General features: G+C 34.6%; 3 protein-coding genes across 10 annotated transcripts; 1 reads left to right on the top strand and 2 right to left on the bottom strand.

The window, feature by feature from the left end:
• The first annotated feature begins 1638 nt into the window (after positions 1 to 1638).
• LOC107613844 (choline transporter protein 1) lies at positions 1639 to 6405 on the top strand. The gene is made up of 10 exons (XM_016316012.3): positions 1639 to 1994; positions 2577 to 2929; positions 3009 to 3154; positions 3536 to 3719; positions 3811 to 3884; positions 3985 to 4098; positions 4265 to 4621; positions 5048 to 5308; positions 5512 to 5739; positions 5933 to 6405. The coding sequence occupies exons 1-10, from the start codon at positions 1810 to 1812 to the stop codon at positions 6125 to 6127; spliced, it is 2097 nt and encodes a 698-aa protein (XP_016171498.1). The 5' UTR covers positions 1639 to 1809; the 3' UTR covers positions 6128 to 6405.
• Positions 6406 to 7934: 1529 nt separating this feature from the next.
• Positions 7935 to 9228, bottom strand: LOC110269311 (uncharacterized). The gene is made up of 3 exons (XM_088495954.1): positions 9093 to 9228; positions 8410 to 9011; positions 7935 to 8331 (listed from the first exon to the last, which is right to left on the bottom strand). The coding sequence occupies exons 1-2, from the start codon at positions 9100 to 9102 to the stop codon at positions 8449 to 8451; spliced, it is 573 nt and encodes a 190-aa protein (XP_088352080.1). The 5' UTR covers positions 9103 to 9228; the 3' UTR covers positions 7935 to 8331; positions 8410 to 8448.
• Positions 9229 to 9288: 60 nt separating this feature from the next.
• SDE5 (silencing defective 5) lies at positions 9289 to 21857 on the bottom strand. 8 transcript variants are annotated; one of them, XM_088495947.1, is made up of 15 exons: positions 21677 to 21857; positions 21373 to 21454; positions 21049 to 21162; positions 20342 to 20893; positions 19781 to 19806; positions 19127 to 19204; positions 18762 to 18799; positions 18439 to 18653; positions 17909 to 17994; positions 17640 to 17696; positions 17202 to 17269; positions 16996 to 17099; positions 16844 to 16911; positions 16081 to 16168; positions 12134 to 12289 (listed from the first exon to the last, which is right to left on the bottom strand). In XM_088495947.1, exons 3-15 carry the CDS (start codon positions 21071 to 21073, stop codon positions 12249 to 12251), a joined length of 1446 nt encoding a protein of 481 aa, XP_088352073.1. In that variant the 5' UTR covers positions 21074 to 21162; positions 21373 to 21454; positions 21677 to 21857; the 3' UTR covers positions 12134 to 12248. The 8 variants fall into 8 exon arrangements, with proteins under 8 accessions (XP_088352072.1, XP_088352073.1, XP_088352077.1 ...); XM_088495951.1 differs by lacking the exon at positions 21049 to 21162 and having other exon boundaries at positions 21684 to 21857; XM_088495948.1 differs by lacking the exons at positions 21373 to 21454; positions 21677 to 21857 and adding an exon at positions 21243 to 21328.
• Between the last annotated feature and the right edge of the window lie 359 nt (positions 21858 to 22216).

Raw genomic sequence — 22216 nt, 5'->3', positions numbered from 1 at the left:
TTCGAATTATTCAAACTTTTCCAGTAGTAGTTCGAACCAAGTTGGTTCGAATTACTAGTTAATACAGTTCGAACCTTGGTGGTTCGATTTATATAAAAATGCCTCTTGGCTTATTGCTGAAACAAATTTCTGTTTGGCGTATTTTGGTTAAACTTTTCTGCATGTGGCTTAATATGGTTTTTTGCCCTTTTATATAAGTATATAACATAAACATATATAGAATGCGGGTTGGTTGAATAGGGTTGAGACTCAATCCGCACCCTACCCGATATCCGTACGAGAACCCTACCCACTGCTGATCGGATTGGCAACCCTACCCGATCGGGTGGAGTCGGATTAGGTACCCGCAAATAGAGTATATATTGCCACCCCTGTATAGGATGTCATAGTGCACGGTTATTGCCCCAATGCCCATTCTCCATTTCATCCCTTTAAAAATAATTTTTTTTTTCAATTCGATATTTTTTAAGAGAAATGTTAAAAAATTATTTGAATTTATTATTTTTGATAATTATTTTTAAATTTAAATTTTTAAAATTTTATTTTTTATTTGAAAAAATAGAGTGTAATTTATTATTTTTGAATATTTTTTATATATTTTTTTATTTCACTTATAAAATATATGATGAGTGATCATATTTTATTTTTTTAAATAAAAAATAATATTTAAAAGATTCAAATTTATTATTTTTAGTCATCAGTTTAATTTTTTTAATATAATAATTTAACAACATATTTTTAGTACATATTTTAAATATTAATAATTAACTAGTAACAAAAAATAATAATTCTGATATTTTTAAATATTTTTGGTTTTTTTGAAAGAGTTATTAAATACAACTCTCACGACATACTCGTATCGTATGTAGTTTTTATTTTATTTTTTATTTTTTGATTTCCATTTATTTTTCTGGTTTCAGGGTAGTATGTTGTAAACTATTAAAAAAAACATTTTTTTAAAATATTTTTTACAAAATAGTGAATAACAATTAACACCGCATTGTATTATGTTGTAAACTATTAAAGAATAAGCACAAAGATATAAATATAAGAAATACTAAAATATCAATATTTTTATTTATTTTACATTTAAATAAATAATAATCAATTGTTCGTTTCTTTCATCACTAAAAATATTAATTTGTTAGCATTTTTTTTAATGAAATATTTCAACCCATCAGATGATTAGGACTTGGAAAAGTGGGATGGTTGAAGGGAAAACACTTATTATTCCATCGCCCCTACCTTCACAAATCACAAGACAACGAGTCTAAAGCGGGCACCCCTTAGAAGTGTTTTTTGATGGCTGAACCCCTTAGTTTTGTTTGTTAAGCCAGTAAGCCACTAAACAAGACAAGACCCTTAAAAATAGTAAAAAATATTCTCCGTCCTTGTCGCTAAGAAAGTGTCATTTAAACTTTTAGAAGTGTGTCAATTAGAGATGTAATCTAATCTAAAATAAGCCTAAGCATAAAGTAAAAGTTTAAATATTGATATACATATTACATTAAAATTTAAAAAATTATAAAACGAATACTAAAGTGAAGTGTAATGAAGTAAAACACAGAAGATCTTTGCCTAAGTGAAAATTTTATAAACTATTTGCATTAATTGATATAATATTCCAAATCTAAAACCAACTAGTAAATAATAAAAAAATCTAAAACCCTTTTCTTCACCAAAGAAGCTTTCACACTCTCTAAGCTTCTACTCCACTTTTGTACCTTTTTTGTTCTCTCTCTTTCTCTCTCTCTGGAATGTTGAGCTGAAGAAAGAAGCTTGCTACTTGGAAGAAAGGTTAAGAACAAAATGAGGGGTCCTTTGGGTGCAGTCATAGGAAGATACTCATCAAGTGATGGAACCACCCCAGTTGGTGGGATCATAAGGCACAACAGAAAATGCAGCGACATTGCTGTTCTTGTTATCTTCATAGCATTCTGGATTTCCATGATTGTAAACTCTAGCTTTGGTTTCAACCAAGGCAACCCTTTGAGGTAAAGTTTCCAACTTCGTATTATTCTGCATTTTTTTAAATTCTTTTAAATTCTTTTATGGAGCTTCTGTGGTTGGAAAATTGCATTTTCTTTGAAGTGTGAGGTTTTGTAAATGGGATTCTTTTTTGGCGCTTTTTTTTATTCCTCACTTATTTAAGCCTTTGTAATGGATGACTAATTGTTGATAATTTATGCATTTTGTTGAGTAGTTGTTTTCTTCCATGAGGTCATAGATTTTATCAATTTATGCTTATTTTAGTTTTAGTTTTCTCTAGAATTAAATTGGTATATAATTGTTAAAAAATATGTTGCATGTGTTCCTTTCTCTAAAAAATGAATGTTGGTATGCTTCAAATAAACGAACTTTTCATTTAAGCAAATAAAAGTGTTAGTTACATCATCGATTTCTTTTTTCATAATAGAAATGCTCTTTGGATCTGTCATTATACATTCTCTTTTTCGTTGTTACTGTTGTGTAATTTGTGATCACACACCTACCAAGGCCAGTTGTGCTTGTTATTGTTGTCATTGTCATTGTTTTGTAGTCTCTAGTCTGTAATAACTGCTACTGTGACTTAATAGGCTTACTTATGGGCTGGATTACAAAGGAAATGTGTGTGGGGACAAGCATGCAGGGCTTCATGAAGTTGAGCTATTGTACTGGCTAAATCCTAATCAGGTATATCAAAGTGGATTGAAGGATAGCAAGCTAAAACTGGTCGACGCTCGCAGCATATGCTTGTTGGACTGCCCTGTACCTTCTGAAGATTCACTTAATTGGGTGTGTGATTATCCCGAAGGAGACATTCGTCTTAGTATGGATGATTGGATTGATAGCAACTATAATTATTATGAGTACCTTACACCGGAAATGAGAAACTCCTCTCTTCAACTTCAGGGCCCCTGTTATCCTGTCATATTTCCTAGTGTAAATGGTAAGGAAGACATTGTCAATAACATATATATTACGAGTTTTTGAAGTACCTGATTCTTAGATCAACAACTTTTGTCTAGTTTACTGGACTTGCCAATTCATTGCTCGTGCATCAAATGTGTCATTAAACCATTGGCAGCAGATGGGTGGAGTTAGCATCAATGAAGACATTGTTATTGATAAGTCTATTCACAAGTATATCAACTCTCGGTCAGCCGTCTTAAAGGTTAACTTTTTTCAACCATCTATATTCCTTAAAATGCATTTATACTTGCATTTCTTGCAAGCACCCTTGAAGATAAAAACATGCGACTACCAAGATATACCGGTAGGATGGCAAAGAAATAGTGTTGAAATGTTCAGTTGACAGTTGGTTGATATGCAAAAAAGTGTCCTTGGCAGCATGAAATGCAGGAATAGAATGCAATTGAGTATAAATTAGAAGTGGCTGTTGATATGCGTTCTGTTTAGAATCTTGAAACTCTACCTGTTTTTACGTTATCAAAAATCTTATGTATGAAACTATGAGTTATACCCTTTCATATGTCCTGTCCTTTAGCATCATGCCATGGTGGAATTTGTGTTTAATAATTGCTTTTGTTTCCAGAGATACATGGCTGACATAGGAAAGTCATGGCCTGTGCTGATTGTTTGTGGGGGGATTATACCTCTTTTTCTATCCGTGATTTGGCTGCTGATGATTCGGTATTTTGTCACTGCAATGCCTTGGGTGACAGTGGTTTTCTTTAATCTCCTAATGGTATCAGTCACAATGTTCTACTACCTGAAAGGTTAGGATCTCTGTTGTCTGTTGAGCTATTTTATTAACCAAAATTAACATATTTCTCGAGTTGATGGTTTTTTTTACCCCATTATTTGTAGTTGGATGGATAGGAAATAATGCTATTTCCCCCATCATTGGCGAGCATGATCCTTACATTCATGTATCTGGGAGGGTAAGTATTGTTGTGGCTCACTAGTCATTCCCCGGTTATTTTATGATCTTTGTGTTGGTGGTTCTATCGTGTAAATCTTATAAACAGATTTTATTTTCAGGAGCTGACTCATCTACGCATTGGCACTATAATGATGACATTTATAACAATTGTTGCAATTCTGACATCAATTGCTATTGTCCGACGCATCCTTATGGGAACTTCTGTCCTTAAGGCAAGCATAAATTCATTCAACACTTCTAAGTTACAGTGTGGTGATTACAGCAATGTTAAAGTCATTAGTAACTGTGAAATGAATAATGAATTAATGATGATGTGGCATTGTTTATGCCATGTTAGAAAACCAATCTAATTGATTTTAATGTAAATTGTTCTCACAGGTTGCTGCAAAAGTGATAGGAGAAGTTCGAGCGCTCATCACTTTTCCAGTCATACCGTATTGTATTCTTGCAGTGTTCTACATGTTCTGGATTTCTGCTGCTCTCCATTTGTTCAGCTCTGGTCAGGTTGTTCAAAACAACTGTAATTCTAATTGCTGCGCATATGATCTCCTTGAGAAAAAGGTGAACTGTGATCGTTGTTGCGGATATAGCATTCGTTACACACCACATATTGGAATCGCCATCCTTTTTCATCTATTTGGGTGTTACTGGGCCACACAATTCTTCATAGCATGCTCATCAACAGTGATTGCTGGATCTGTTGCCTCTTATTATTGGGCACGTGGTGAAAATTCTGTAAGTCACACTGTCACAGTACCTTGCAAGAATTTGTTCGAACGAATCTACTTAAACTTAAATGAGATTCATCAATATGTAATTCCTGTCTTAGCATGGATTTAGTATTTGGCTCATGCTTGTTGATCAGAACAAGCTGTGTTGGTATAGGATTATAAATTGTTTTTATCTTATTGACTATCACAATACTGCTGTGAAAGTGGGACTAACCACAATGTTAACCTGCTTGAGTCAAGTAAAGACAATTTTGCAGCCTCATAAAGTTAAAGAACAAATTTGGATCATACTTACCAATTGCTGAACTTGTTTATTGGACTGATTTGAATTGGATTAATAATTGGTTAAACACTTAAACTTTTATTTTCTTACCACTTACAAAATCCTATCTTGTATGTTATTTAAAATAGTTCATCTTTCTCGGTGCAGCAAGAAATCCCTCTTCTTTCAGTCATTTCCTCCATGAAGAGGCTTATGCGTTACAATCTGGGTTCTGTGGCTCTTGGCTCTCTGACTGTATCATTTGTAGAGTCGATCCGCCTTTTGCTTGAATCCATGCGTCGCAAACTAAAAGTCTCCAGTTATGAGCCTGACAACTGGATTGGCAAGGCTGCATACCGATCTTCTCAATTTTTTCTAAGGTGTATTGGATGGATCATCAAATCAGTGAATCGAAATGCATACATAATCGTAAGTCTTGTCATTCTTCCATAAAGCAAATCTTTATGCATGCATTGGTACTCTCTTTTTTATCTTCAAGTTTGGAGAGGCTCGGTCACATCTTGATCTTTGTTGCACTCCTTGATACATAGTATATTATTACCTTTTTTTATTTTTAGGTCTTTCTCTTCCTGTCCCTGCATTTAACTAGAGTATTTGCTTGACAAATGCAGATTGCTATAACAGGTGAAAGTTTCTTCAGATCTTCTGCTATTGCAACAGAATTGATTATGAATAACATCCTGCGGATCGGACGTGTCAATGTGATTGGAGATGTTATTTTGTTCCTTGGAAAACTATGTGTTAGTCTCTCAAGTGCTGTTTTTGCATTCCTCATGTTGGATACACACAAGTATAGAGCTGCACATAACAAGATCACATCCCCACTCTTGCCTGTTCTGGTATGTTTCCTATGATATATAATAAAATGAGTATGGCACGGAGATGAATTATTATTTAAAACTAAGTATAAGATACGATGATTCAACTTTCAGTTATGAACACCATAGTTTTCGAGTCCAAGGAAACGGATCATTAGTATTTCAAGTTTTCAACAGTGTTTATTGGAACCTCATTTGGATTCTGTGTATGCAGGTTTGCTGGGTTCTTGGGTACATTGTTGCAACGCTTTTCTTTGGAGTTGTCGAGATGTCAATTGATACCATCATTCTCTCATACTGCCAGGATTCAGAAGAGAATGGAACAGCACAGTATGCTCCACCCCTTCTCATGGAAACTCTCAACAATGACCAAAATGAGACGCAAAGGCTTACACAAGGATCCCAATGAAATATGCCCCATGGTTTATTTTTATCAGTGATGACTCTCAACAGGGCTTTAATATTTAGGATCATGCCTAAGGTGCTTATTTTTACCACCTTAGTTTTGTTCTCCCCGTGTATGTGTATATGTATATGTTAGTTGTGCACAAGTTACAAGTAGTTGTTTAAGCAAGCTGTAATTTTTGACAAATGAGATTGTGCTAGAGTATCATGTTTTGGGAACAAAAAGAACATATTCAATGCAAAAGTTAGCATTGCTTAAAATATTCCTAAAAAATGCACCATGTAAAGAAATTATGGAGATTATGAAAAGCAAGTCGAATAGAGATGTAATGTAATGCCAATGCAACACCAAACTTGTCCCTCCGGTAGAGATGTCAATAATAATATTCCCCACTGCGGGTTTTCTGTGGCAAATGCCCTGAATGGGGCTCTAAAACAGGAAATAATACCCGCGGGGATAAGGATTGCAAAGTTCTCCGGAGACGTGTTCGGGAATCGAAGCAGAGATTCTTGTCCTGTTCTCCAAAATATGTTAAATATTTAAAATTTAAATTATCCTTAACTATAATTCATAATTTAAGTTTGTATATATAAATTTAATTTTAGTGCAGTTTAATTTTATGTGCATTCAATTATATAGGATCATATTAATAAAAATAACTATCTTTTACTTATCTACATAAATAGAGATTTCCGTGAAAACTATAGGAGGCAGAAAATGAGAATGTGACGAGTAAATACCCATAGTAGTCCCTGAGATTCACGCAATTACTCATAGTAATCCTTAAGATCCCGATTTCCCTATTGTAGTCCTCCAGATAGAGCTCCGAGCACTCAAACTAGTCCCTGGCCATATTTCAGGTGATGAGTCATCACCGGAGCGCTGACTTGGCCTAGGATTGCCACGCTGGACTGCTGCCAACGGCTAGCTGAGCTGGCTAAGTTCCAATTTTTACCCAGATTGGTCCCTCGTAGTATAATTAACCCTAAATCCCCAAATTCTCATACACCTCCCCTCTTCGTCTTGTTCACCTCTTCTTCTTCCTCTTCCATACACTTGTTCCTGTTCAGGCACTCTCATCCGGGGCTGCTACTCATGTCGATGATGGGTGGAGGTAGCACTGGAGGTGGAAGCTCTGTTCGTTCCCCATCTAGCTGGAACCGGAGTAGAACGCAAACGAAGAGCAGAAGATCGGCGCCGCCAGAATGGTGCGGCTGTGGCTGTAGGCCAGTTCTCAGATGGTCTGGCACAGATTCAAATCCGAATAAACCGTTCTATGGCTGCCCCAATTATAATGTAGGTTAGAGTAATCACTTGTGTTGCTGTTATTCTCCTCCCCTGACTGTTCTTGTGTTGTTATGCCTTCCCTGACTGTTCTTGTGCTGTTCCTCTCTAAACTTTGATCCTTTATTGGTTGCAGACAAGTGGGAAGAGATGGTGCGGGCTTTTTGTGTGGGCAGATTCTGTGAATGAGGAACAGGTTGAAAAATCAGAATCGTGTGGTGATGAAGTGAAGATCAACGTTGATTGGAGGCTTCGAAGGTTGGAGGAGGATGTCCAGATGCAAAAAGTGATGACCCAGTTGTTAGTGTTAGGTGTGTGTGTATTGACAGTGTTGTTGGTGATCCTGTATTGTAAATGATGAATGAATTGGTGGTTTTAGGTTCCTTGTTATCAACATTTGTAAAAATCTGCTTCTTGATGGAATGAAAAGTGTTATTAACTATGAAATTGTTGTTAATTTAAATTCCATTGTGTATGAAAAAAAAATAAAGAAACTGCTTCTTGAATGGTAAACCACATAGCATAGCATATTAACATAAATTCCATTGTCTATCAAGAAACAACAAAAGTTGACTGTAAAAGGCAGCCTAGAAACCATGTTGCTGCTATCAGTAGTTTCATCAAAAGCAAGGCCAAGGCATACCAAAAAGGCCTTTGCATCACAGTTCACCATCTAGTCATTATACGATGGAAAAGACTAATAACAAAACACAAAACAGAAACTCCTAAGTACATATATCTAGTATTCAATTCTTCTTTCTTGGGGGCCTAAATCCTGGCGTTGGGATGAACTGCATCAAGTTGGCAAACTTTGAAGATGTTGCTGAAGATGCACCCTGCAAGGGATTCACTGTTGGTGTGGTTGGCTGATTAGAGGATCGTCTTCGTGGTGACAGCTTGGAAGGTCTTTTCGGTGCAGGATCCTATAGGAGAAATAAGTGGCATTAACTACTATTTATGCATGGAAATAACAACATACTCAAATGTAAAATTTTAGTTACCTTTTCAGAATCCTCTTGCTCAGAAGCAGAAGGCTGAGTTCATTCGATCTCTTGGGGATTGCTTCCCAAATCTTCTTGGCCAGACACGTCTTGGGGCTGATGAACCGGCTTCTTAGGCACAGTATGAACTTCATCATTTTTCTTCTTCTCAGCTGCCTCGGCAGCAGCGGCAGCGGCTACTGCTGCAGCAGCAGCAGTAGCAGCATCAGCATCTTTTTTCTTTTTGCAGCCTCTCTTTGTATGCCCCTTATCACCACAGTAACTACATGTAAAGGCACCCAGCTGTCTCTTTAGGTGTACACCATCTGCAGTGTTGCCTGAGAGTTTTGGGTCAACTTTAGGCTTCTTAGTTCCAGAAGCACTCTTCTCGTCCGCATCCATCCTCCTCTTCATCTTTAGTTTTCCAGGTTTTGTCTTGATTTTAGGGGCATGTGGCCTGTTACAGTCCTCTGCTTTTTCCCACAGTGGTTGACCAGGAATTGGATTAATGTGGTGGTTATAAATTTCCTTGTATGAGTCCATGGTCAGCCATCTGTGACAGAAGTCTTCTGGCTGTTTATTCACACGAGACAGGGCAGCACAAGCGTGCACACGCGGGATACCTGCAGGTGCCAAACAGTGAGATGAACCATGATAATAGTTATGGCTGAAGAAAGTAAAATGCATAAACACAATTAACTTACCCGTTAGCATCCAAAATTGGCATGTGCACAATCTCTTTCCTATGTCCACAACATGGTTGGTTGGATGTCCGTGTACCTCAAATTTTTCGTATCCGTTATCCCCAGTTCAAATAGGCTTCCAATGCTTGGATTCTTTCCTCACCTTCTCCAGCCTGCTCTTTATAACAGGTGTGAGCTTCCCAGTGTGATTCTGCAGCTTCACCTTGTTTTCGCTATGGTTCGCATAACAAACATCCTTACCTCCTCCAGCAATGTTATGATGGGTTTGGCTCGTGCATCCTTGATCTTAGCATTGAACACTTCGCAGGCGTTGTTATAGATGCTATCCAATTTCGGCTTATGGCTGAATAAGCTTCTGGTCCAAGCATCCATAGGCCACTTCGCTAAGTATGCCCAGGCATCCTCATTTAACCTTTTGATCTTCTCCATTCCATCCCTGAATTCTTGGTATGTTGTTGCCCTTGCACATTCCCACAGAAGTCCCCTTAGCTGTAAGTCCTTCCAATTCTTGTTGAAATTTTTCCATAAATGCCAGACGCAGAAACGGCGATGCACATCAGGCATCACCGCTTTCACTGCTAATATCAGTCCCTGCCAGATTTAGTAAATGTTAGACACATAATCGTCCCTGACATTATAATCGTTACACATAATAGTCCCTAACATTTGATTAACATCCCCATAATAGTCCCTACAATTGAGGGTCGTGACCCATAAAAGTCCCTAACGTTTAATAGGACAGCTAGATTAATGACAAAACTAGTATTTACAAATTCTCTATAAAATTCACTATTCACTACAAGCATAATGAAAGCACAATTCTTCAAGCAAGCATAACAGCACACCTAATAAGTAACCATGAAGATCCAATCATCTCACAGTCTATGCAGATAAGCAAAACAGCAAAATTCTTAACAAAATAACTAACCATCATACTCGAATGGAAGCTACAATTCTTCAAGTAAGCATAACAACAGAATTCTTTCCCTTATGACTAACCACCAAAATCCAATAATCGAATGATCAAAGGTGTTACCCTAAAAGCTAACCAGCCAAATCTAATGAAAGCACAATCATTCACAGTAAGCATAACAACACAATTCTTAATATAAGATCACATAAAATCAAATAGAGACATTCAAATTAAGTCACACCTTTTGCATATCCGATATGAAGCACCAGTCATGCTCTTTATAATGACCCAAGTCCTGATGAAGTAGCTCGAGAAACCATTTCCATGTCTCTGTATTCTCCACTCTGACAATAGCCCAGGCTATGACATAGATATTATGATTAGCATCTAACCCTACGGCTGACAAAATCTGTCCACCAAACCGGGTCTTCAGGAAAGCACCATCCAAACCTATCAAAGGACGGCAACCAGCCTTGAACCCGTTTTTGCAGCCACTTAAGCATATATACATTCTATCAAAGGTAACTTCACCATCTGGTTGGGGGGTGGTGCATATTTGTACAGTGGAACCGGGATTAGTCTTCAACAGCGTCATACCATAATCCCTAACCATCCTATATTGTTCTTTCTCATCCCCATACACTACACTTCTTGCATCCATTAATGCCCTGGATATTGAGTTTTTATTCAGAGTCAAGTCAAACCGTGTCTTGAAGTAAGTTGTAGCCTCGCAGTGTCTAAAATTTGGATACTTTCTCACCTTCTTCACAAGCTTGCTGCATACCCAATTCCTGTTGGCAGCCCTATTCTTGTCCTCTCTTGGGCAAGTGTGGTCATCATTGAATGTCTTAATTTGCCAACATGTGTCTTCATGGTCTCTTGATGCATAAGCCACCCATGGGCACTCTTTCACCTTACACACCGCCCTGCACCTAATGTTATCATTTTTCACTATCTTTATGCTCCTTCCCTCTTGGATTGTATATTCTCTCACAGCTTCTCTAAATTCCCATTTAGTTCCGAACTTCATGCCTACCTCAAGGTGCAGCTCTCCAAACCTTGCACCCTCCCTAAACAGCGAACTTGCCTCTTCAGATTCATTTCCTTCCTCCAGCTCATCTTCTGAGTTTGGAGGCGTCTTCATCTCCTCCGAGTGCCAAGAATTGGTGCCATCTGAGTCAACACCTGGGTCTAGTCCATCCTCTACCCCTTCATGAACACAACCCACAAACGCAAGGTCAACCTCAGCGTCGCTCACCTCCTCCACCAAACCATCGTCTTCATGTAATATCTTCTCCTTCCCTTTACCTAGTGGATTAATATTTCTCTTACCCACCGTAGCATGTATCATGTTTCTCCTAATCCTACTCCCAGTTTTAGGATCATTCCCTGTAGCCTCAGAATCAGAGGAACTACTCTCATCCGGACCTGGCTTGAACATGCTATCCTCTTCACTATCAGAGGAGTTAGAAGATACATCAAAGGGAACTTCATTGTTAAACACTTTGCTAGTAAATCCTCTAGCAGCAGACCGTGTACAGGGTCTCCTGGAAATACTTGGTCTCTTGGACAGTTTCTGCTTCTTGCTCCTATCTGATTTGGTGTTCTGACTGGATTTCGTGGGCTGGCTGATTTTGGTGGGCTTGGTGAGCTTGGTGGGCTTCGTGAGCTTGGTGGGCTTGGTGACTTTTGGGGAGTTGTTCTTCTTCACAGGTTTGGTTGTCTTGGAAGGATTGGCAGTTTTGGAGTGTGATGGTTGTGATTGCCGTGGAGATGTTCTGTTTTTTTTGGGACTGGATTTGCAAGAAGTGTTGGGTACAACCTTAGGGATAGGAGGAGCAACTATGATTGCATGAGTCTCTGTAACTGGGGGACTCACATCAGTATCTGTACCTGCATTACATCCCTCTCCACCATGATCATCCAAGTACAAAACTGTGTTATCTCCCTCTAACACCTCTGGCACTGACACTGTATGCTCGAAATATATATCAATTAATCCCTCATTTGTCCTAGCACAATTCACCATCTCTCTTATCTCTTTGTCGCTGTTTACATTTCTCAACCCCTTCTCCAAACATTTTCCAGGAACATGCCACCAGCACTGTTTAATGTCATTGTACCCAAGCTCCCTATGGTAGTTCCGTATGTAGAACACATCCAGAGTATCAGTGTCTAGATCACCTAAATAGGCCTTATTGTCCGGAGAATATATCATAATTCCTTCTGTATTTTTTTTGAAGTCACCCCCATGATGAAACATGATGTCCAACTTCTCCTCCATCTGCAAGAAATTTAAAATTTTTACAATACATAGGGAGAATTTGAAAGCCTACTCATGCATTAAAAAGGAAAAATATTCACCAGAAGAAAATATTTTTTTCCAAACCTCCATACTAATCCCTGTTTCTTCCCTGTTTTATTCGGGTATTACAGCAACCCCACAAACCCCAACCAACATTCAAACCCTAGACACTACAATGACACCAAAACTCCAGAACCTCAACAACACTGACCAATGCTATCATCAACCAACACTGTATTCAAAATGCAAACTTAAAAAAAAAAAGGTTACCTTGAGTCCGATCACAACGTCAGAACCTCGTCTTTGTGGTGAAGGAAGGGAAGGGAAGAGCAACAACAACTTCTGATAAGATGATTTCTTCTCTCAAATTTTTGTTAACCCAGCACATACAACCCTATGGCTACGCCATTGTTGGGGAGATGAAGAAGAACTCAGAGGGTGGAAGAAGAAGAGACAAAGTGTTTGTGTTGGTGGAGAAAACTGTTTTTCATATTAAGTAACAACTATACGGCGTCGTTTTTGGCTTTCAAGGGCGCCAAACCCAAAACGACGTCGTTTTGGACATGTCCCACGTGGCAATCCTAGGCCACGTCAGCGTTCTGGTGATGAGTCATTACCTGAAATATGGCCAGGGACTAGTTTGAGTGCTCGGAGCTCTATCTGGAGGACTACAATAGAAAAATCGAAATCTTGGAGATTACTATGAGTAATTGTGTAAATCTCAGGGACTACTATGGGTATTTACTCGAATGTGACACGATATTCTCCCATAGAGATTGGTGATCGAACATGGGAGTTTGGGATTCAAGGACGGCGAGCAAAAAGGCACCTGGGCCCCGCCCCCATTGACATCTCTACCCTGCGGGGTGATAGAATCTCAATGGCACATATTGACTTGTTTTGTACAGCTAAAGAATTTAAACCCTATTGGATCGTAGTCTTTGTTTAGTTGAATAGACTTGTTAACTGATTTTTTCTTTTCCACTAAAGATAGGAGACTCGAACCCGCAACCTCTTAATTGAGTATAAGGAGATTATGCCATTTGAGCTATAACTCATTGGCAAATTTGAAAAGATAGGAGACTCGAACCCGCGACCTTTTAATTGAGACTTGTTGACTGATTAAATGTGTACAAAATTACGGATATATCTAAAACAAACACAATAATTTTTTGCATATTAAATGTATCATATTTATATAAATTATTAGATTTTATTAAATATAAATTAAAAACTAATATAAAAAAATGTTAATAGATTCTAATAAATATAAAATATCATAATACATAAATAAATATTTTTTAATATATAATATTTTAAATAATAATATAATTTTTTCTTTTTAAATAAATAAATATAAAACATATTAATTAAAAATATAAGTATTTTTATTCACCAAGTTAATTATTAAAATTTTTATAATATTAAAATAATATTTTAAACTCCAATATAAAAACATAAAATAATTAAATTTTATTTTATATTACTTGACAAATAATTAAATTATTATCTTCAAAATTTGTTAACTAACTATTTTTGTTAAAAATATTATTATATAATATACTTTTTTTTTCAAAATATTTGTGAAATTTAATTTTCTGACTTTATTTGATATGTATAACGTAGGTTTCACATAGTAAGTTCATTTTTATAAATTTGTCTTATTTGTTAACTTTTCTATATATTAGTTACCGTCAGAAAAAATAACCTTTATACATGAATAATACTATGGTGTGGCAACTAATACAATTATAGAAACTAATATCTGTATTGAAAAAGGTTTCAGGATCTAACACTGTTTCAATTAATAAATTAACTAATAATAATTAAATACAAAAAAAATATTTAAAATTAAAAATAATAAAAATATAAAAAATTCAAGTAAAAAATTTTAAAATAAAATAAAATAAAATCAATTTAAGTTATAGAATTTAAGATTTAAGATTTAAAATTTAGAATTTAGGATTACCAAAACAATAGATGGTCGATGTAGACAGCCAATATTAATTGGTGATTGGTTGAAATTATAGTGTTGGAAGAAAAAAAAAGATGTGCAAAAAGATAATGAGTGATTTAAAAAAAATTGTGAATATTTTAAATTTCATAAATATTTTGATAAAGATAGATTATATAATAATATTTTTAACAAAATAATTAGTTAATAAGTTTTGAATATAATAATCTAATTATTTGTCAAGTAATATAAAATAAAATTTAATTATTTTATATTTTTATGTTACAGTTTAAAATATTATTTTAATATAATCTTTTAATATTATAAAAAATTTATTGCATAATAATTAATCTTAACGAATAAAAAATATTCATATTTTTTGTATTTATGTGTTTTATATTTATTTATTTAAACATAAAAGATTATGTTGTCATTTAAAATATATTTATTTATGTACTAGGATATTTTATATTTATTAGGGTCTATCAATACTTTTCTTTTATTATATTAGTCTTTGATTTTCATTAATGAAATATGATAGTTTATATAAATATTGCACATCTAATGTGCACAAAATTATTGTATTTGTTTTAGACATACTCCAAAATTACTACGTATTTTTTTTATATTTTTACGTTGTTTTCTTCTTGTTTCTTAACGGTGAAGATAGGTAACATCATAATATCTCTTAATTAAAAGTTATGAAAAAGTCTAAAAAGCCAACTATAACATAAGTCAATTCATATTTTTAATTTTAAAATTCAAAAAATTAAGGTAATACGAGAGTTATTTCTTTTTTTTTTAGGGTAAAGTATATTTTTTGTCCCTGAAGTTTGACAAAAGTTTCAAAAATACCCCTAAATTTTATTTTATTTCAATTTTGTCCCAAAAGTTTTCGATTTGCATCAAATATACCCTGACGGCTAATTTTTCAAAGAATTAAAGACCAATTCAACAATAATTTCATAAGAACAACCACCAACACAAGAAAATCAAGCATAATTTTCATACATTATTGTTAGATTGATCTTAATTGTTTTGAAAATTTAGCCGTCGAAGGTATATTTAATACAAATAAAAAATTTTTGGGACAAAATTGAAACAAAATAAAATTTAGAGGTATTTTTAAAATTTTTACTAAATTTCAAGGACAAAAAGTATACTTTACTCTTTTTTTATAACAAACCTATTTTTTAACTAACTGACTCTAGTTGTCTACAATCTTAAGTGGTTCTCAAGTAAAACCGTAAAATTATTGGTTCCTTTTTCAAAAAGTTGGTAACATGCATAGAAAATTAATTTTTAATTATTTAATATTAATTAATTTTTTTATTTTAAATTTTTTTAACCCTCATTTTTTTTAAGATTTAGTATTTAGAATTGAGTTTAAGATTTATAACTTCTATTATGTGTGAATTTCACAACTTTGATTTAAGAGTAATTAGACTTTCACTTTCTTAATTTACTAATTTTTTTTTACTTTAAAAGATATTATTTTTAAGATTTAAGGTAAAATTTATAATTAAAAAAATAATTTTAAAAAAGTTAGTTGATATTAGTTGAAAAATAATTAGTTATCAAGTTGAACTCTTTTATTTTTTGCATAGAATCTGGGTTCTCACATGTTCAAAAAAAGTACATTATCCTGTCATGTTCATTGATTTGATTGTGCAAACACTTACTGAATGTTTTAACAATAATCTGATATCATCGGTTACGAAAGACTACAATTTGATATCAATATACTTTTCAAGTTTTAAAGGACTAAGCTAAATTCACAAATATTAATTCTTTTGGGCAAAATTCAAGGTCTTACGATCAATCTCGTCCAGTTTGAGGCGTAGGATCCTACCGTTGTCTTCCTCGGTCCATTGAATGGAATTCTTGCTCAGCTGCTTAATAATCTACAACATAAATTACGAATATCTTTAATTTTTAATCGATTGAGCAAAATGCTCCACAAAGCATTTTCGTCAAAAATGAAACAATTTTCAATATCTACCTCGTAAAAGAATTATTTAACTTGGTTTAGGAGATTTAAAAATTCCTAAGATATACACGTATCATACATGTATATGAGTTTATCATATGCATTTTAAGTTCCCTTATGGCATGATAGCACTATTATCGAACAGTTTAAAACTTATCAATATTAAAATGATGCTGCTTTATAAATTTATCAATGCCAATCAAATAATAGGCAAAAATCGATATATTAGTCCTCACATCACTTTAGAGACACTAAATTATAAATTATACTTAACTTTTTCAAAATTTTATGAAATTCACCTCAAGCAAATTATTTTTTTCCAAATTTCTTTTTAGGAGAGTTTAATACTTAATTGTCAAACATTTTGTCTTACGCCTTTCAAAATATAAGAATATCAAATATAATGTTACTTGAACCTCAGGATGACAATGTATATTTTATAAGTTGAGTGATTTGAGATTAATTTGACCAAAATGTGTAGGAAGATAAGAGTGATAAGTTCTTTCATTAGCAAAAATATTTTTTGAACTCCAAAAGTTCATGTCTACTTGGACACTTTTCAAATTGAGAAAATTTATCAAGTTCTTACCAGTTTTTTCCTTGTTCCTTTCTTATCTTCATCTCCTGTCCCAACTATGACTTTAAGGTACTTGATTGCTGAAATGCCAAACAAGTACCAGGTCTGAAACCCCTTTGAAAATCAAATAACTTGGAAGGAAAGAGTTAGTTGCCTAAGCTTACAATGAATGCCAGAGAGAGTAGTCAAATGAAACTTGACAAGACGAAGGGCTTCCTTTGGTTCATGTTCGCTCAAGTCAAGAGGTATAGCATCATCATTGGATTCACTGCCATCAAAATTCAACAAATGCTTTTTCTTTTTCAATGAGACACCAAAGTACACATGATTTAAGACATCGTTTTTTTATTTACTTATTTTGACTACTTACCTAGACTGAAGAAGCTTTTGTGCAGATTTTTCATCTGCTTCTCGAGCCATTCTGTTATAAAAGTGTCCCTGTACGTTAAAGAAGTTTGTAAACAATCGAAAATCGACAACAAATGCATGGATGATGAGTAAATATCATCTATGATACTGACATATAGCTCCAATGGCATATGAAAATAAAACCCAATTGCCTTGAGATAGCCACTAATAAAGCACCCAGCCATAGAACACAAACTAGACACCTTGAAAAAGAACAAGACAGTTTGAACATACATTCTGTATATCATTGCATCCTATAAACCTCTAAAGCGTGCACTCAAACACACACAGTGACACAAGAAAGAATTGAATTATTAACAGGAGATATCCGAAAATACCAGATTCAAAATAAAATGCAAGGACAAAATAAAAACGAACAAATCACAAGATTCATCTATACCTGTTCCATAAGTCTGTCTGCCCGTGCATAATCACCCTTAGCAAATGCATCAACAGCCTACAAAACAGCCGAGATAATTAACACGGCTTACCAACCACATTTAGCATTTTCTGCAGAAAAGAAGGCCATGACATCTTCCTGTATGAAAACAGTGGCAACTGCTATCGCAACTATTGATCCTGGCAAGTCCACAAGTTCCATTACATAGAAACATTTTTTACTTTTGTGTGTCTAGAAATATCAAGGAAAAGCAAAGGAAAGAATCTTACAGCACTGTAGTATTCTTTCATGGTAGCCCAATTTTCCCTCACTGCTCTACGCAGCACATTATAGCTATTCTCATCTTCGTCGCTCTCTGCATTTGAAGTAATGTGGCAAAGAGAATTAACAACAGAATAAATACATTTAAACAGAGTTCAGAAACAAGATTCAATGAATCAATACAGAAGAAAAGGATTTTGCATAGAAAGAGTCGTTCCTGTATTGCAGCAATGTTACAAAACCACAATGCTAACATGAGAAAGAGTAAGTTGACCTAAGATCTTGGCACAAAGCTTAACGTATATGTTGTGAGTGATATGGTGTGGCATGTGACTTGAAGGATATGTTATTATTTTACGAAACTAATTTTCCATCTGCGAAAGCATCTCAGTTAATCATATGAAACTCTTATAGAGATATTTATCTTGTCTGGGTCCTAGTCTTGGAAACACCAAAGAATAATCATCGAACTAATACCAGATTTTTATTATATTCTCATCATTTCTTAATTTTGGTAAAGCATATATCGTCAACACACCTTCCTTTACAACTTGTGGCACTACAGTAGTACTTTGCTGAACTTTTGGGGTATCATCTGGAATTCTTACAACTCGTCTACCATAACGATATGGGGTTGATCTCACTGGAAGCCTATGCTTTGGCAGTTCTTCAGACCTTTGTGGAAAAGAAAATAATGATCCTAAGATTTCTTTCTGAAGCCTTACTTTATCAATTGAATTGCATTCTTTCTCGCTGCAAAGAATGTCCACATGAAGTAAAGCACGTTGGAACATGAAAAATATAAAAACAGAAAGCAATTACTTAAGATGAAACACTAAGCAAGCATTGACAATGATGCACCTGGATGCAGAGCTTACATCTGGATGCTGATCTTTTAACTGTCAGAAGACACAAATAAATAAAAAAGAAAACCAAATAAGAAAACTAGAATGAATGTTTATATTAAAACCTAAGGCACATCAAATTTCAATTGGATTGTCAATAAGCATAATGTGTTTTAACTTCTTACAGGATGGATTTTGCTCCAAATAAGAGGGTAGATTGATTTTAAAGATTAGAAGCATTACAACAGAATATACACGAGAATAGCTGAAATTAGCCCATGCCAGTGCAGGGTCATCAATAATCCCAATCACAATTGACAATCAAATAATGCAAACCATACAAGTATAACTTATACTTTAGGTTTTCAGCCGAATCCTTACATTTTCACCAGCCAGACCGTGATCATCATCACCTTTCTCCAATCTAGAAGCTGACATGTCAAGCAGCTCCTCCATTGTCTGCATAACGACTCCAAATCAATTCTTGTATCATAGAGAAATTTTTTCACTTAACTAAAATAATGGAGAGGATTTTGGAAGAAAATGACCTAAATGATCATAAGAAAATGATATTTGATCGTAGAATTTGGACTTATTCTACAACTCAGTTATTGACCAAAACAATACATATCATAGACATATGTTGCCACTCATTCTCTCAAAATCACTTCCTTTGCACGTCCTATTTTAATCAGTGTCATCACAAGGTTCACTGCTTAATAGAAAATATTTCAGCAAATTTGAACTTTAAAGAGATACATTATCAAAAATGGAGGAAAATGAAAGCTAAAACCTATTCTATGTTGTTCTGTACTTATTTAGTTGCCAACAGAACAAACTACGTACGGTACCATTTTCTAAGCTTGTTAAAAACAACTTTTTCTGTCAAAGATTATGCTCTATGCAATATGATACTTAGTGGCAACTAACAGTTGATGTGGCAACTTCAATGAGAATATAGTATGTGTTCATGTAACTAAGCCCAAAGGAGATTACCAAAGTGTCCAAAATGCAAATAGGTAAAATCACGTGTACCTTCTTCACATCATATCCACAGAGGCCTGCAAATACCACAGATCAATTTGTCATCTATCAACCACATAGTCAAACAAAATATTAACAAAGAGCAGTTATTAATATAGTGAAATTGTAAAAATGTGACTGTCGCAAAAGAAATAAATTTGTGAAATATAGCATGGTCAAGTCTAGACTAAAATCAGAGAGCTATCGTACCAAAAGCAGGGCATAGGTAGAATGAACATGAAAGGTCATAGTAAAAAAGCTACAGGACACTGAAAATATGACAAAAGCTCTGTTGATATGTTACCCCAAATTGATGCATCGAGTAAAAGACAATCATGACAACTTGTAACCCACTGTTCTAATAGAGAAATGGTGGTTGTACTCATTTTGCATGGAACTCCATACCGCTCATCCATCATCAATTACCTAAGTTCACTCATAGCCATCCATTGATGGAATCAATATGGTTTGCCATGCAAAATGAGTATACATAGTTAAAATACAATCATTACTACTTGTCTTCATGCAATAAGCATCAAACTCATTCTCCATTTATGATGAGTGAAGATTTACCAAGAACATCATGTATCTTATCCTTGTCAAGCTCAAAGCCATCTCCAAGCATCTGAAAGAGGAAGTTTACAACATCATCCCTCATGCTGCCCTTTGCTGCTTCAATTTTCAGTGAATCCCTTTCACTCCATGTCTCTGATTCTGGCAGCTCCTTTGCATCTATCTTCGAAGGTTTGCTCTTCACGCCTTGAGTCGGCATTTTCTTCGGGTGAATGTACTCCTTTCCAACAACACCAGAGACAGTGCCAAGTGATACACGATGAGGCTTTGATTTCACTGCACCTGAGTTCCTTTTCCCATGAAGGGAATTTGGAAATTCACTTGCAGAAGACACTTTAGTAGGTTCAGAAATTGTACCCTTGAGCTCATCACTATTAGAGGAGGCACAGAGGATCTCAGCAGCCATATTAACATTGCGTTTCGCCTCACAATATGCACTTGCTATGTCCTCCAGAGAAAATAAAGAACCAAAAGATTCAAGCAGAACACTGAGGTCCCTTTCTTCAACATCAGAGTAGGGAGGCATTTTCAAAATGTTCTTCTCTCCAGCCACTGTAATAGAAAATCTCAGCAAGCAAAAAGAAATGGAAAATCATGCACTTAGCATGTCTGTCAAGAACAGCTTGAACAGAAGCAACAATGATCACAGTGGAGCTACTTTTCCTAAGAAAACTTAATTTCTTAAAAAAAAATGAAGAAGAGATTACAATGACTATTCTCCAAGTAACTCATGAAAATGCAGTAGACTAGAGTGTTTGTTAGCAGCTAAGGTCTCTCGATTTTCATCATATGTCTCTTACTTCACTTTTCCTTTATTTTCTCTGCTACCAAACAACCGAAGAATGTAAGTTCATACAAATTACAAAATAATAATAAGTAAAAAAAAAAAAACTCAGCTTACAATTTGACTTTATCAATTACGTAAGGCTTCAAACCTTCGTCAAATGTTCATTACAATTTACTTTTAATTTCCGAGCAATCTAAGAAGCAAAACCGAAGAATGAAAGCACATGGAAAATGATAATAATCACCTTAAATGAAAAGATTCCAGAGATTACGCTGCAAACTATGATACAGGAGCCTTATTCTTCACGTAACTCAAATTTGGAAATGCTGGCGTCAGTGATAGAAAATATTAGTATCATTAAAGTCCTTGATTTTTCATCAAACATTTCTTACTTAAATTTTCCTTAATTTTCTCGGCAGCCAAACAAACAGAACAAGTGAAACGCAAAAATGCGAGTTGATATATAAATTTTCAAGTTTCAATTAAAAAAGAAATAGAAAGAGGGAAGAAAACGTAAGAGAATGAAACGGCAGCGTTTAAGGGAGAACCTATAACCTATTGACTATTTTAGGTAGCGGAAGGCGGAAGCTTGTGATGATTCCGCTGGAGGAATACGAAGTGACCAAAACACTCAAATCGTTAAGTGGAAAGTGGTTGATATGCAGGTATGTAAGTATATGAGTATGTAAGGCATACATGTACCAGCAAACGTACAAGTATACTGAGAAAAAAGAGTATATACTTCAATAGATCTCCAAAAATTAAGTTTCACACAAATTTATGTTTGATAGATGAAATATAGACAGAAGTATTGTATGTTCAAAAACACTGAATTATTATATTTTATATTTATCATAACAAAAAAAAAATACATATTCACTAACAAGAGAACTTATTTTTTATTTTTTTTATTATTCTTGTTATTTTTTATAATTATATTTTTTATTATTATATTTTCTTTCCAAATTTTTTAAATGACAAAAAAAAGAATAAATTAAACTTTCATAATTTATTTTAATTTATTACCAAACAAAATATAAGAACACTAATTTTTGCTTGTCTTGTTTTCAAAACCAAACGTCCTACAT

Source organism: Arachis ipaensis, chromosome B8, assembly GCF_059453495.1.
Source record: "Arachis ipaensis isolate K30076 ecotype BB chromosome B8, ASM5945349v1, whole genome shotgun sequence".
NCBI classification, from domain to species: Eukaryota; Viridiplantae; Streptophyta; class Magnoliopsida; order Fabales; family Fabaceae; genus Arachis; species Arachis ipaensis.
This window is presented reverse-complemented; position numbering and strand designations above follow the sequence as displayed.